This window comes from Orycteropus afer, unplaced genomic scaffold, assembly GCF_000298275.1.
Source record: "Orycteropus afer afer isolate SDZICR_OR568_19922 unplaced genomic scaffold, OryAfe1.0 scaffold00082, whole genome shotgun sequence".
Lineage (NCBI taxonomy): Eukaryota > Metazoa > Chordata > Mammalia > Tubulidentata > Orycteropodidae > Orycteropus > Orycteropus afer.
The window spans coordinates 9,752,361-9,765,754 of NW_006921669.1; the positions used below are offsets into that span (position 1 = coordinate 9,752,361).

Here is a 13,394-nt window from a genome sequence, read left to right on the forward strand (position 1 = left end):
TGGTCATGATGAATGATTTTCTTGATATGTTGTTGCAGTCTATTGGGTAGGATTTTGTTGAAGATTTTTGCATCTATATTCATGAGGGGTATTGGTCTGTAGTTTTCCTTTTGAGTGATGTCTTTGCCTGGTTTTGGTATCAAGGTTATGCTTGCTGCAACTGTTCTTGATTTATCTTCATAAAACTTTACTTGTGTGTGATATGAATGATGTTGTTCAATATTTTCTGCGTTCTGTTGGATTACTTTTCTTTGGAATGGGCACAAATATGTATCTCTTCCAATCTGTTGGTCAGGTAGCTCTCTTCCAGATTTGTTGGCAAAGACCAGTAAGTGCCTCCAGTGTGGCATCTATTTGTTGAAACATCTCAGTGGGTATTCCTTTAATTCCTGGAGCCTTCTTTTTTCTTGCCAGTGCCTTCAGTATATCTCGGACTTCTTCCTTCAATACTATCAGTTCAACATCATATGCTATCTCCTGAAATGGCTTAGCATTGACCTTTTTTTTTTTTTTTGTACAATGACTCAGTGTATTCTTTCCAGCTTCTTTTGATACTTTCTGTATCATTCAATATTTTTTTCCACAGGATCCTTCAGTATTCCAACTTATGGTTTGAATTTTTTTCTTCAGTTCTTTCAGCTTGAGAAATGCCTGGCATGTTCTTCCTTTTTGATTGTCTAACTTCAAGCCTTTGCGTATTTCACCCTAATACTTTATTTTGTCTTCTTGAGCTGCCTTTTGAAACCCTCTGCTCAGCTCTTTTACTTCATCGTGTCTTTTATTCACTTTAGCTATTCTGAACTACCTAGTTTCAGAATCTCTTCTGACATTCATTTTGGTCTTCTTTTCTTTCCTGTCTTGTTAATATCTTTATGTATGATGTCCTCCAGGAACTGGTCTGGTCTTTCTTTGGTCATTGGTGTTCAATGCATCAAATCTGTTCTTGAAATGGCATTAAATTGAGGTTAGATATATATGCAAGGTTGTACTTTGACTGTCATAGACTTATTTAAAAATATTTTCTTTAGCTTCAACTGAAACTTGCATATGAATAGTTGGTGGTGTGTTCCACATTTGACCCCTAGTCTTGTTCTGAGTGATGATATTGAGCTTGTCTGCTGCCTCTTTGCGTAGATGTAGTGAATTTGATTCCTGTGTATTCGGTCTGGTGAGGTCTACCTGATAGTAGCCACCGCTTATGTTGTGAAGAAAAGGTATAGCCAGTGAATAGGTTGTCAGTCTTGCAAAATTCTATCGCATGATCTGTGGTGTCATTTCTATCATCAAAGCCATGTTTTACAACTACTGATTCTTTCTGTTTGTTCCCAGCTTTTATAGTCCAATTACCAATAATTGTTCATGTATCTTGATTGCATGTTTTGATCAATTTCACTGCAGAAGCTGGAGAAATATCTTAATTTCTTCATTTTGACATTACTGGTTGAGGCATCAATTTGAGTAATAGTCATATTAACTGGTCTTCCTTGTAGGTGAGTGGGTATTATCCTAATAGACAGTGCTGTATTTCAGGATAAATCTTGAAATGTTCTTTTTGACAATACATGTGATGCTGTTCATCTTCAATTTTTCATTCCTGCATAGTAGACCATGTGATTTTCTGATTTAAAATGGCCAATACTAGTCCATTGGCCCTCACTAATGCATAGGATATTGATCTTCAAGCATTCCATTTCATTTTTGACAACTTCCAATTTTCCTAGATTCATCCTTCATATATGAAAAGTGCAGCATGCCTTAAATTGACATTTTTTATTTTGGACACACAGTCAATATGCATTTGCATTTAAGCATGAATGCACAAAATATATTATCATTGCCGATAACTGTAGTTTCAGCTAACTTAATTTTTCACTGTTTTGTCTGTTGTCTTTAAGTGTTTTGTGGAGGCTCTTTAAAAAGATGAGAAAAAAGAGAATATTATGAAATTTTACTGTTAATTGGTTTCTTGATTTGGATTATATTTCTTTGAGTAATCATTGGGTAACTTGAATGAAATCATTACAGAAGAGGACTTTGAAAGATAAACTTATATTGATTGTAAAATTTTAAAACAAAATTTAAATGCAACTTGGGAAAACATGTATATATATATATAATTAATGAAAATGACCATAGAAGCAAAATGGAAAGTATTGATTATGTGTAAAGGACCATGTTCTACCCATGGCATTACCCTATGGAAATCTTTCTAATTAGACAATTAATAGATTCTAGAGGCAGAAATGGTCTACATTCTGAGGAGATATACTCTCAGAGAAAGTACAAATTTAGAGTGTTACTGATTTGTCTCACTGTTTCTAAATGCAGTTGGCTAAATAATCACCCTTTTAAAGGAGTCTCATTTGTTTCTTCATAGATTAAGAAACAGTGTTTCATGTAATGCCACCTAATTTAGACTAGAAGATTATAGTCTGTTCTAACTCCATGTATGGAACAAATTCCTAGAAACCAACAGAGTTAAAAATATTAATCGCTGAAATTAAGACATTAAGATAAAAATACACATCTGAACACATCTGAAACTATTTCCAGTCTTTTGATTTTTAGTCATAATGTAGCTATAATTGTATATGTTAGATCTTATTTTTCTCTCATTAAACACTAAATAAAACCATGGCTTTTGCATTGTTGTGGTTATAGTTGCAGTTAAGTTAGTTGTGACTTATGGCAGCCCCAGACCCAGCGGAATGGAAGTTACCCAGCCCTGTGCTATTGTCACGATCGGTGGTACTCTTGGCCCATTCTTGTGGCCACTGTGTCCTTGGGGTACAACTTGGGGAGCTCATCCCCCAACACTGTATCAGACAATAATCTGTTGTGTCCACAAAGTTTTTATTGGCAAATTTTCAGAAGTAGGTAGCCCAGCTTTTCTTTCTAGTCTGTCTTATTCTGGAAGCTCTGCTGAAACCTGTCCAACATGGTATTTGAAATGCTGGTGGTAAAAGCCACCAAAGTATGACAAACTGACGGGTGGTAGGTATTTTTTTACATCAGAATGAGTGTTTTCCAGTGCTCCTGAACTCTATAATAAATATCAATTTTGTAAGGAAGAATAATCAATATTTGATGATCTCAAGTTAGAAGGTACTTATCGCCTATATGAATTATTGGTTTATGTAAGAAATTAAAATACATAAATTAATTTTTTTTAAATGTTTCTCAGGTAAACATCTGACCTCCTTCATTTAATGGCTTTTGATAATGGTACATAAAATTCTAAGAACTCTCTCATGTTCAGTATTACTATAGCATTTACTCATTTATTCAGCTAACTTTTTTGAATGCTTATTATGTACTGAGAAGCCCTTGTGGCACAGTGATTAAGCACTTGGCTGTCAACCAGTGGTCACACCCACCTACCGCTTCTGTGGGAGAAAGATGTGGCAATCTATTTCTGTGAGTTTACACTTTTGTTGGAAAAATCATTTTATCTAATGATCAAGCAATCAAATAAGAATTTCAGATAGATGGATGAAGGAAGTTGAATTTCACAATACAGAGTACAGAGTAAGAGAGAGGGCTGCTACTTTAGTTAACGTATCTTAAAAAATGTGATATTTGAATTGAGATCCAGATGATAAGGGACCAGTATATTTGTAACAGCCAATTGGTGGCATAGTGCCTAAGGCATTTGACTGCTAACCAGAAGGCTGGTGGTTCAGACCTACCAGCCACTCCTTGGAAGGAAAGTTGGTCAATCTACTTCCGTAATGATACCACCTCAGAAACCCAAGGAGAGGTCGCTATGAGTTGAGTATGACTCTATGGCAAACACAACAACAACAAATTGCCCAATATCATTTAGAATGTTTTTACCTCTGTTTTTGCTATTCCTTTTCCTGTAGACCTTCTAAATTATTTGGAAGGGTCCTAGAACTGCTAGATGCTGTCTTTGATGGGAAAAACTGAGAATAGTGGGATACATATGAACTTAATGCTATGTTTCAGTTCTTCCTGCTGCCCTAAGCTTTTTTCTTGCCTGATCTCAGCACTTCTATATTTTTAGACTAGGAGTGATGTCCTGTGCCACCTAAACAAAAAACCAAACCAAACTGACTGCTGTTGAGTCAGTTTCGACTCACAGTGTGACCCCTCCTTGGGTCTCTGAGGCAGTATTGCTATGGAAGTAGATTGCCCAACCTTCCTTCCCAGTAGTGGCTGGTGGGTTTGAACTGCCAGCCTTCTGGTTAGCAGTAAAATGCCTTAGGCACGATGCCACCAGAGCTCCCACCTAGGGACCCTGAATATTATTTAAGCCAATTTAAAACTTAATCGAACACTGTCACACCTTTAAAGTCTATTTTTATATTTAATCTTCTTAAATACTTTGTCTGTTAGACAAAAATTACAAATTTTTAGACAGTTCTTTTATACCTATTAAATGTTACTTATCAATATGGAACAGTTATTTTCTTAAATGTTATAGTTTCTACATATGGTTAATAAGATTTTAACAAAAAAATCACACCTCCAATTAAACTATTTAATTATACATTTAAATTGGAATTATTAAGTCAACTTGTTATTTTGATAGGCCACATCTTAAATATTTCAAGTGTAATACACTGTGATGGTGAAGTTCTGTGTCAACTTAGCTGGGCCATGATTCTCAGTGGTTTGGTAGTTATGTGATGAGACACTCTTCCCCTATAATGTGATCCAGCAGTCAATTATAAGGGGTGTTTCCTTGGGAGTATGGTATAGTATCCTATATCTATCTATCTTTCCATCTGTATATATTGATGGATAGTTAGATATGTTTTGGCAAAACTTGCTCACTTGCTCTGGATCCTACATTGGATCATCATCCTCTGACCTCCGGTTCTTGGGATTCATCAGCTGCCACAGCCTGTGAGCAGCAGACTGCTGTCTGACCTGCTGACCCTGGATTCAGCAGCCAGTGCAGAGTCAGAAGAAGCCCCCAGCACGATTCCTGACCCATGGTCTTGGGACTTGCTGGCCTCTGCAGCAGTATGAGCTAATTCCTTGAGATAAATCTCTCTCTCTCACTCTCTCTTTGTATCTATCTACATCCCTGCTTTCACTTCTCTGGAGAACCTAGCCTAATATATACACCAAATGTGTGTGTATTCCTCAATATAAGAATATTACTCATACAATTTTTATGTCTCATGAATGTATCTTCCTAATCTTAAATCTTGCAGAAGTTGACAGATGCCAATGCATTAAGGTATTATTTTATCAACCCGTGTACTTTTGAGGGTTGCTTTCTCAGCTTGCTTGAGATAGAAAAACCAGTAGAGATTTTAATGAGAACATTGACTGGATTCTTGGTAACAACCTTTATGTGATGCACTGAAATTTATTCATATCTACTGTCAGTTACTACATAATTTCAAAAGGAGTATGGTCTCTAGTCCACTGCTCTTCTAAATCTCTACTCAGAGAAGTCTATAGCACATATCTCTTTTGGATTTTGTTTTGTTAGACTTTAAGATAGCTAAATAGCTTTTTCATGTAATCCAAAAGCCCTCTGAACTTTAGAGTTCTGCATTATTTTCATATACTCCTTAGGACACAACATTCATTGATACTAAAAGTGATATCAAATTGAATTATGGATATACAGCATGGCTTTGTCAGACTCTTAAGTTAAATCACCCAAACTCATTCTGTGTACATAAAACAATACTGAACAATGATGTTGATGGCCAGCTCCCCTATTTACTTCCTGATATACATTAGGATAATATTGTACTATCTTATACAGTGTTTTCATTGATTTGAGCATAACTGCTCTTTCTCATATTTAAATACATCTCATTTTATTGAAAGTATTCTTAGAATTGAAGTATGAAGTGCAAAATTAGCATCTAGTTATATTATTTAGTGAATGACTTTTTCCTTAAACTGGTAAATGTAGTTAATTACATAGATGTTCTCATGTTGAATCATCCTCGTGGTCCTGAACTCTTCCCTCCTGTATCGTGGTATTCCAGCATTCCTTTCTATAATATTTTATTTAGAAACTTGTATCATAGTAATAAGTGACCTTGGCCGATCGATTTCTTTTTCATTAACCTTCTTTGAAGTTGTAATACTAAGATTGTGCTTATGAAGTGGGTTAGGGAACTTGACATCTCTTCTGTGGCTGAGCATGTTTACATGGTGTCACCTGTTCTTTGGAGTTTGATAGAACTCAGCTGTAAACTATTTGAACTCTGTCCTTTGTGTTTCCAGAAAATTGGCACCTAGATCTAGAAACCTGATCGGAGTCAGATTCAGGCTCTTTGGTAAGACTCTTGGTGCCAATTGTGATGGTTCTTGTACCAGGAGACAAATGTCTGGTGGTCTGTTTTTGTAACATTTAACAGCCAATGATGCTCTTCACTTAGTTCTATTAATTCATTGGGAGTTGTACAGATTCTTTCAAGTTCCTTCATTTGTCTTTTGTGTATTAGCTGCAATATTTCTATTTAGAGACACTTGGTATCATATATCAAGTTTTCGTTACCTTTGGTTTGGTGTTCAGTTAAGTTATTGGAGTTCAGTATGATACTTTAAAAGCTTGTTTTAAAAGTTTTTTTTAAAGGCAAGTCTGGATGAATAATTTCTTTTAGAAGGATCAGCACAGGCTGATGCCTATAAGGCCAAGGTTAAAGATGTCCCAAATGTCTGACTTTTCTAAACTACTGTCCCACTCTGTCATCAACTACTCCTCTTCCCCTCACTACTTTCCCTCCCATCTTAGGGTTCTGTAATTTGCTGCAATGTCTCACAGAACTCACAAACCACCAAGGAAATGGCTCACATGGTTGTAGAGGCTGGAAAGTCCCAAATCAGGTGTTAGGGTGGAGAATTCTCCTCACTCATGTGGTTACAGAGGTTCATGAACTCAAATCAGCACATCAGACAACTGTCTAGCGATAGAGAACTTTGCCCAGGCACTCATATATTATCTTCAAAGAAACTAAGGGTGGTGACTTGAATCGTAGTCTCTGGTAAAGAGGTGACCCAAGGTAAATCCCACTCCTGCTTCATTAACATAGGGATAGCTCACTCCAAAATGGGATCATAACCACAGGCATAGATGCTAGGACTTATAGTCTATCACAGAGTGGAGACCTGTGGCTGGAAGTATGTACTAAGTAATTCAGTATATCACAAGGTCAGAGTAGCTTTACTCTTTAGTGTAGCTCAGAGATTAGGAATCTTTTTCTGTAAAATGTCAGATAGTAGATACTTAGGCTATGTGGTCTCTGTTGTAACTACTCAGCTCTGCCCTTGAGCAGTGAAAAAAGCCATACACAGTATGTGAAAAAAAAAATGGGTTTGGTTATGTTTCAATACACTCTTATTTACAAAAGCTGGTGGAAGGCCAGGTTGGGCTCAGACACCATAGTTGCCTGATCCTGGCTTAGTCCCATTTTACGAAGGCATAGGCCATCTGTGTCTGAGAGTGAGGACTCTTTTCTACGGCTGGTTGTAAACCAGCCCCAGCTCTGTGTAAATAGCTGAGGTTTTTAGTTCACAGCTTCCCAGTCAGTGTTTGCCTGACCTTGGAGGATTGCATCCTACTCATGTATGTTAGTATTGAGCCAAGATTTAGTGTGACCTCCATGTGAATTTCTGGGCCTGATTTATCCTTGTCCTTTCTGGAACTCTGCCCCACAACTTCCAGCTACCTCAGATTCCCTTAACATTTATGTCTGCTTCCTCAGTTTAGTGAGAGCACCACCCATTGGGTGAAACCCAGCTGTGTGCTCTGTCTTCCTGAATATGTCAAGATGTAAAACTAGGGCAGTTGTGGGACTCGTCCCCTTTGTTTCCCTTTTCTTAAGGATCGGTCCTCTTTTGCTTCTTGTCCAATGTCTGAAAACGATTCTTTCATATAATTTGTCCAGTTTTCTCATTGTGTGCAGAGTAGAGCTGCATTTCATAGAAATTTCAAAGACATAGGTGGCTTAGCAATTAAGTGCCCAGCTGCTAACCAGAAGGTCAGTAATTCGAACCCACTGGCTGCATCATGGGAGAAAGATGTGGCAGCCTGCTTCTGAAAAGATTTACAGCCCTGGAAACCCTGTGGGGCGATGCTACTCTGTCCTCCAGGGTCACCATGAGTTGCAAGATGCCTTGACGGCAGTGGGTTTGGTAGCATTTCAGAAGCAGATCACCAGGCTTTTTTCCTCCAAGATGCTTCTAAGTGGGTTGGAACTGCCAAACTTTTCAATGAGTGGTGAGGTGCTTAACCTCTTCCGTCTATTCGCAGGGCTTGTCTAGTTCTTTGAGGCAGGAGGGTCATCTCATCCCTGTTAGTTCATTTTGACTGGAAGTACAAATCTACAACATGATTTGGAAAGATTTCCTTCAAAAATTATTGAAAGAAAAAGGCGTTTTGGTTCCCTAAGATTCAGCTTAAGGTATCTGGGAAAACTCACTTATTTCCTTCATACATTATGCAAAATTATAATACTATTTACTGAGCACCTACTATGTGCCACACATCAGCACTTTATTTCTATTAAGTCATTTAATACTTCCACTAACACTGTGGTCTCATTATTACCATTTCATATAGGGGAAAACAGGCGCAAATTGGTTAGTTTTCCGCAGCAGACCCACTCTTGGATAGCTGGATTTCAGAGTGAGGTAGTTTCTGTTCAGATGTTCCTTTCTTGACCAGAAGACGATGTTACAGTGTGAGCTGTATAATGTTGGGAGAAATGACGAACAACTTTAACTTACAGTCTACTTTCACCTTTTGAAATTCATTTCTTATTAATACGAAACGGTAAAGTGAAGTGATGAATTTTACTGTTAGAAAGGTGTACGTTAAGGTGCTTTTATGTGTGTGCACAGCTCTCTTAGACAAGAGTACATTAAAAAAAAAAAATCCCCCATTGTCTTTTATAGAGTTCAACCATCTTTTAGAGGTTTAAACGCAATAATCAGTTACGTTCAATGAAAATATGATCACTATTAGATGAGGAAGCTTGTTTTGCATATTTTTGTCAGGCCCATTTATTCTGTCATAGCATCTCACATGAAGTTCTTACCGTGTATTCTTAAAGTAATATCTAGGATCGTTTTTAACCAGTTAATGACATAGCCTACATGAAGGTCATCACTTATAATTGAATATATTATGTTTTATAGATGAAATTTTAATTCCAGTATATATTTGACAATATGATGACCTAAATGTCTCAATAATTTAAAGATATTGTACGTATAAATGCGCAAAAACATCATCACCACAGTTATTGGAGAAGGACATAGTTTCAAATTTTATTTTATTTTGATTTTTCAGATTGCATTCTCACAACACAATACAATCATGGACCTTGTGCAGTTTTTTGTCACCTTCTTCAGGTAATTTGCTTTTCCTGACTTTGACATTGTTAAGCCTATATTCTAATATATGTCCTGTCAATATTTTAGAAAAGTTACGATTCTTTAACCTTAAAATATCATACTGCATGCCTTGAATAGTTTTATATGCTTAAATATATAGCAGGGAACAGGGGAAACACACTTGAAATATACGTGTGCAACATTGTTTCACTGTTTTGCTACTTAGTAACTAATACTTTCAGAGGAAGGAGGATGGTCACTTTGTGACCCCCCATCTTAGGTAATTAAAGTCTACTTTAGTTAAAGCAAGGAGCTCTGGTAGTGTAGTGGTTAAGGCATTTGGCTGCTACCAAAAGGTTGGTGGTTTGAAGCCATCAACTGCTCAGTGGAAGAAAGATGGGGTGGTCTGCTTCTGTAAAGTTTTACAGCCTTGGAAACCCAATGAGGGGTCAACATGAGTTGGAATTGACTTGGTGACAGTGAGTTTGGTTTGGTTTGGTTTTAGTTAAAGAAACCAACATGGCGTGCTCTGTATAGATTAGGTACATCTAGAATTAGATCAGTTTAACTGTTTCTTAAGTCTTTATCACAGTTAAGGAGGTAAAGGTGTTGTGATTATCACAATAAGTGATTATCATAAGTGCTTAGCAATGTATATAAACAAACAAAAAAGCACTGAAACCCACTGCCATCAAGTCGATTCTGACTCATAGCAACTCCCTTTGGGTTTCCAAGGTGGTAAATCTTTATGGAAGTAGATTGTGTCATCTTCCTTCCATGGAGTGGCTGGTGGGTTTGAACTGCGAACCTTCTGGCTAGCAGTCAGGTGCATTAGGCACTGTACCACCAGAGCTTTTAGCAATGTGTGTGTACAGGGTTAGAAAAAGTATGTATTTTCTGTCTCAAGGAACCCTGGAAGTACTAAATGTGGCTGTGAATAGAGCATTTGTCCTCAGAACAGTAGCTATGTGAGATATTAATGGGAATTTCCTTAAAAAAAGGGTTCTATAATTAGACAATTTTGGAAAATGCTGTGTAAATTGAAGTTAAATAGGCCTTTCCTGGTTTTTAACTGACATTGCTTTTCAGAGTTTCTGATATGCTACTTTACAATGTATCTTTCTAAAACAGAGGGCAGAGTTTGTAGCATTGTTCAAAGTCTGACAAAAACTTCAGAAAGCACTGATTTCCATTTTGTTGAGATGTAAGTAAACGCTGGGTTAGGGGACGGCGCTGATTCAGTGACAGAGTGTCTGTGTGGTGAAGTCGTTGACGGGGGTGACACTGTCAGAGGGATGACGCCAGAATGATCCCAGGGTTCCTGGTGGTGGCAGGAGCAGCAGTGGCATGTGGGCTGGCCCAACAGGGGGAAAGACTCTCACTGCCGTTGAGTCAGATCCGACTCACAGCGACCCCTTCTTGGGTTTCCAAGGTGGTATCACTATGGAAGTAGATTGCCCAACCTTCCTTCCGAGGAGTGGCTGGTGGGTTTGAACTGCCAGCCTTCTAGGTAGCAGTCAAATGCCTTAGGCACTATGCCACCAGAGCTCCTATAACAGAGGGAGGGGCCTCCAAAGCAGTGGTTTCATTAGGATTTGTGTCGCCTGTCACCACCCACCACACACACACACACACACACACACACAAGTGTCACATCACCTGCCAGTCAGGGTGCAGGCAGGCAGGCCATGGCATCAAGAGGGTTTCTGCCTTGGCCAGTGGGAAATTGGAGGAGCTTTGGGGAGCCATGGGGGGGAGCCTGCAGGGGTGGGCTGAGCTGTTTGGAGCTCAGGCCAGTGAGGCGCTTGGAGGGTGAGGGCACTCCTTCCATTACGGAGGGTTCACTGGCTGGCCCTGCCTATGGTAGGGGGATGGTAGGGTATGACTGCACTGAGTGGCACCAACCCTAATGATACCACTGATCTTAGGTCCTCTGGAATGGAAAGGGTGTAATTTTTGTCAACATGATTGTATGCACAGCTTGGTCCATTGGGGGCCTTTGGGAAAATTAGGAAAATATGTCTATTCCTGACAGAGACCCATTTCAGGACACAGAGCTTCGAGAAGAGAGTGCCGGGTATGAATTTCAACACCTTTACCTCCTTAACTGGGCTGCTTTGTACAATAAAGAACCTGCAAACCTACCCCTTGGCACAGATGCCATGCCAGGCACTTTCCTAAACACTAAAGTAACTATTGTCTTGTTGGCTACCTTGTCCAGTAAGCCATACAATACTTGGATTCCTAATAAAATGCTTCTCCACAGTGATGATCTAGCTCAGGGGTCATCAAACTTTTCTGCAAAGAGCCAGATAGTAAATATTTTAGGATTTGTGAGCTATATGGTCTCTGTTGCATCTACTCAGCTCTGCCTTTGTAGTGCAAAAGCAGCCACAAACAATACGGAAACCAGAATGAGTGGCTGTACTCCAATAAAACCTTATCATAGAGACATCTGGTAGGCTGAAGTTTGGCCTATGGGCCATAGTTTCCCCAACTCCTTATCTGGCTTATGGGTGGATGTCTTCAATGACAGGAAACTTACTGTCTCCTGAGATAGCTTTTGATATCTTCAGAAAACGAATTGTTCTTTAAAATTGATCTGAAACCTGTCTCTTTATCATATCTCTTTTCATTTATCCATATGGGTCCATATATAAAATGTCTACTCTTCTCCATCTGTAGCCCTTCGGAGTTTTTACCTGTCTGCTCTAATTTACATATTCCCTGTTCATTTAGGATTTACATATTCCCTGCTCATTTACATATTCCCTGTTCATTTCACTCCTCTTGTCCAGACCTTTGCCATTTTAGTCACTGTTTCCTAAAAGGTGTGATTCTAGCACTGAATCTGCTGAGAAAGTCTTTAAGGAAACATTATCAGTAACATCTGTGGAAAGTTTATTCCCACTTAAAATATGTCTTTTGCAAAATGAATTTTGAGAAAACATCTTAAATATATTTAATGATAAATGATTTGTACTTGTTAATATAAATGGTACTAACCAGGTTACAATATAATTTTGAAGGTATTAGAAGTTAAAATTGAGTAAGCATTATTAATGCATTAAAACAAAAGTTTTTCAAGTATAATAGTGTGAATGGAATACAGTATAGTGAATTACTTAATACGGTCCATCTAGCCATAGTCTTCATGACTCTTACACAGTGATTGGGTGGGATTATGCAAATAAAGTACATGTAGCCCACCAAAGGGACTGGACAGCTTGCTGGTAGTGCAAATAAGGTGAATTGAACCTGTAATGGTCAAGGTTATTCATCAACCTGGCTGGGCATGGTTTTCAGTAGTTTGATAATTATGTAATGATATAATTTGGCAGTTACATAGTGATATAATTTTCCTCCATTTTATTATCTGATGTAATTATTCTCCATTTTGTGATATGTTTAAAATCCTGGCCTCTATGCCTGTGGGTGTGGTCCCATTTGGAAGTGAGTTGTCCATTATGTTTCTGAGGCAGAATTAAAGTGAGATGTATCTTGAGTCACTGCCTTGCTAAAGGGTGTGACTCAAGTCACTACTCTTACCCCAATCATCACCCTTATCACCTGTATTCAAGTGCCACCTTGTACTGCCTTTCTCAAGCAGAGGGGTTTCCTTGAGGGTATAGTCACCTCTCATATCTGAATGCTCTGGCAAAATTCTCTCTTGCTTTGCATCTGGCTTGTCATCATCTGACCTCCAGTTCTTAGACGTTCACCTGATTCTCCAGCCTCCACAGCCTTGTGAGCCAGCAGCCTGTTGTCTGACCAGCCAGTTTGGGTTTGTCAGTCTCTGCAACAACACGAGTGAGGAGAATCCTCCAGCCTGATGCCTGGCCCACGGATTTGGGACTTATCGGGATCCACAAGCATGTGAGCCATTTCCTTGATGGTCCACGAGTTCTGTGAGATGTTGCAGTGAATGACAGAATCCAGAGATGGGAGGGAGAGGACTGATGGGTGAAAGAGCAGTTGATCTTAGAGATAATGGAGTAGTACAGCAGTTTGGAAAAGTTGAACATTTGGGACATCGTTAACCTCTGCTTCATAGGAAC

The 13,394-nt window shown here is 38.6% G+C and overlaps 1 protein-coding gene across 1 annotated transcript in view; it reads left to right on the top strand.

Annotated features, from left to right (window-relative positions):
• Positions 1-13,394, top strand: part of ATRNL1 (attractin like 1) — a 664,967-nt gene that overhangs the window by 284,488 nt on the left and 367,085 nt on the right. The window contains exon 25 of the mRNA XM_042781046.1: positions 9,293-9,354. Within this exon, the coding sequence (XP_042636980.1) occupies positions 9,293-9,354 (62 nt within the window). The remainder of the gene's footprint in view (positions 1-9,292; positions 9,355-13,394) is intronic.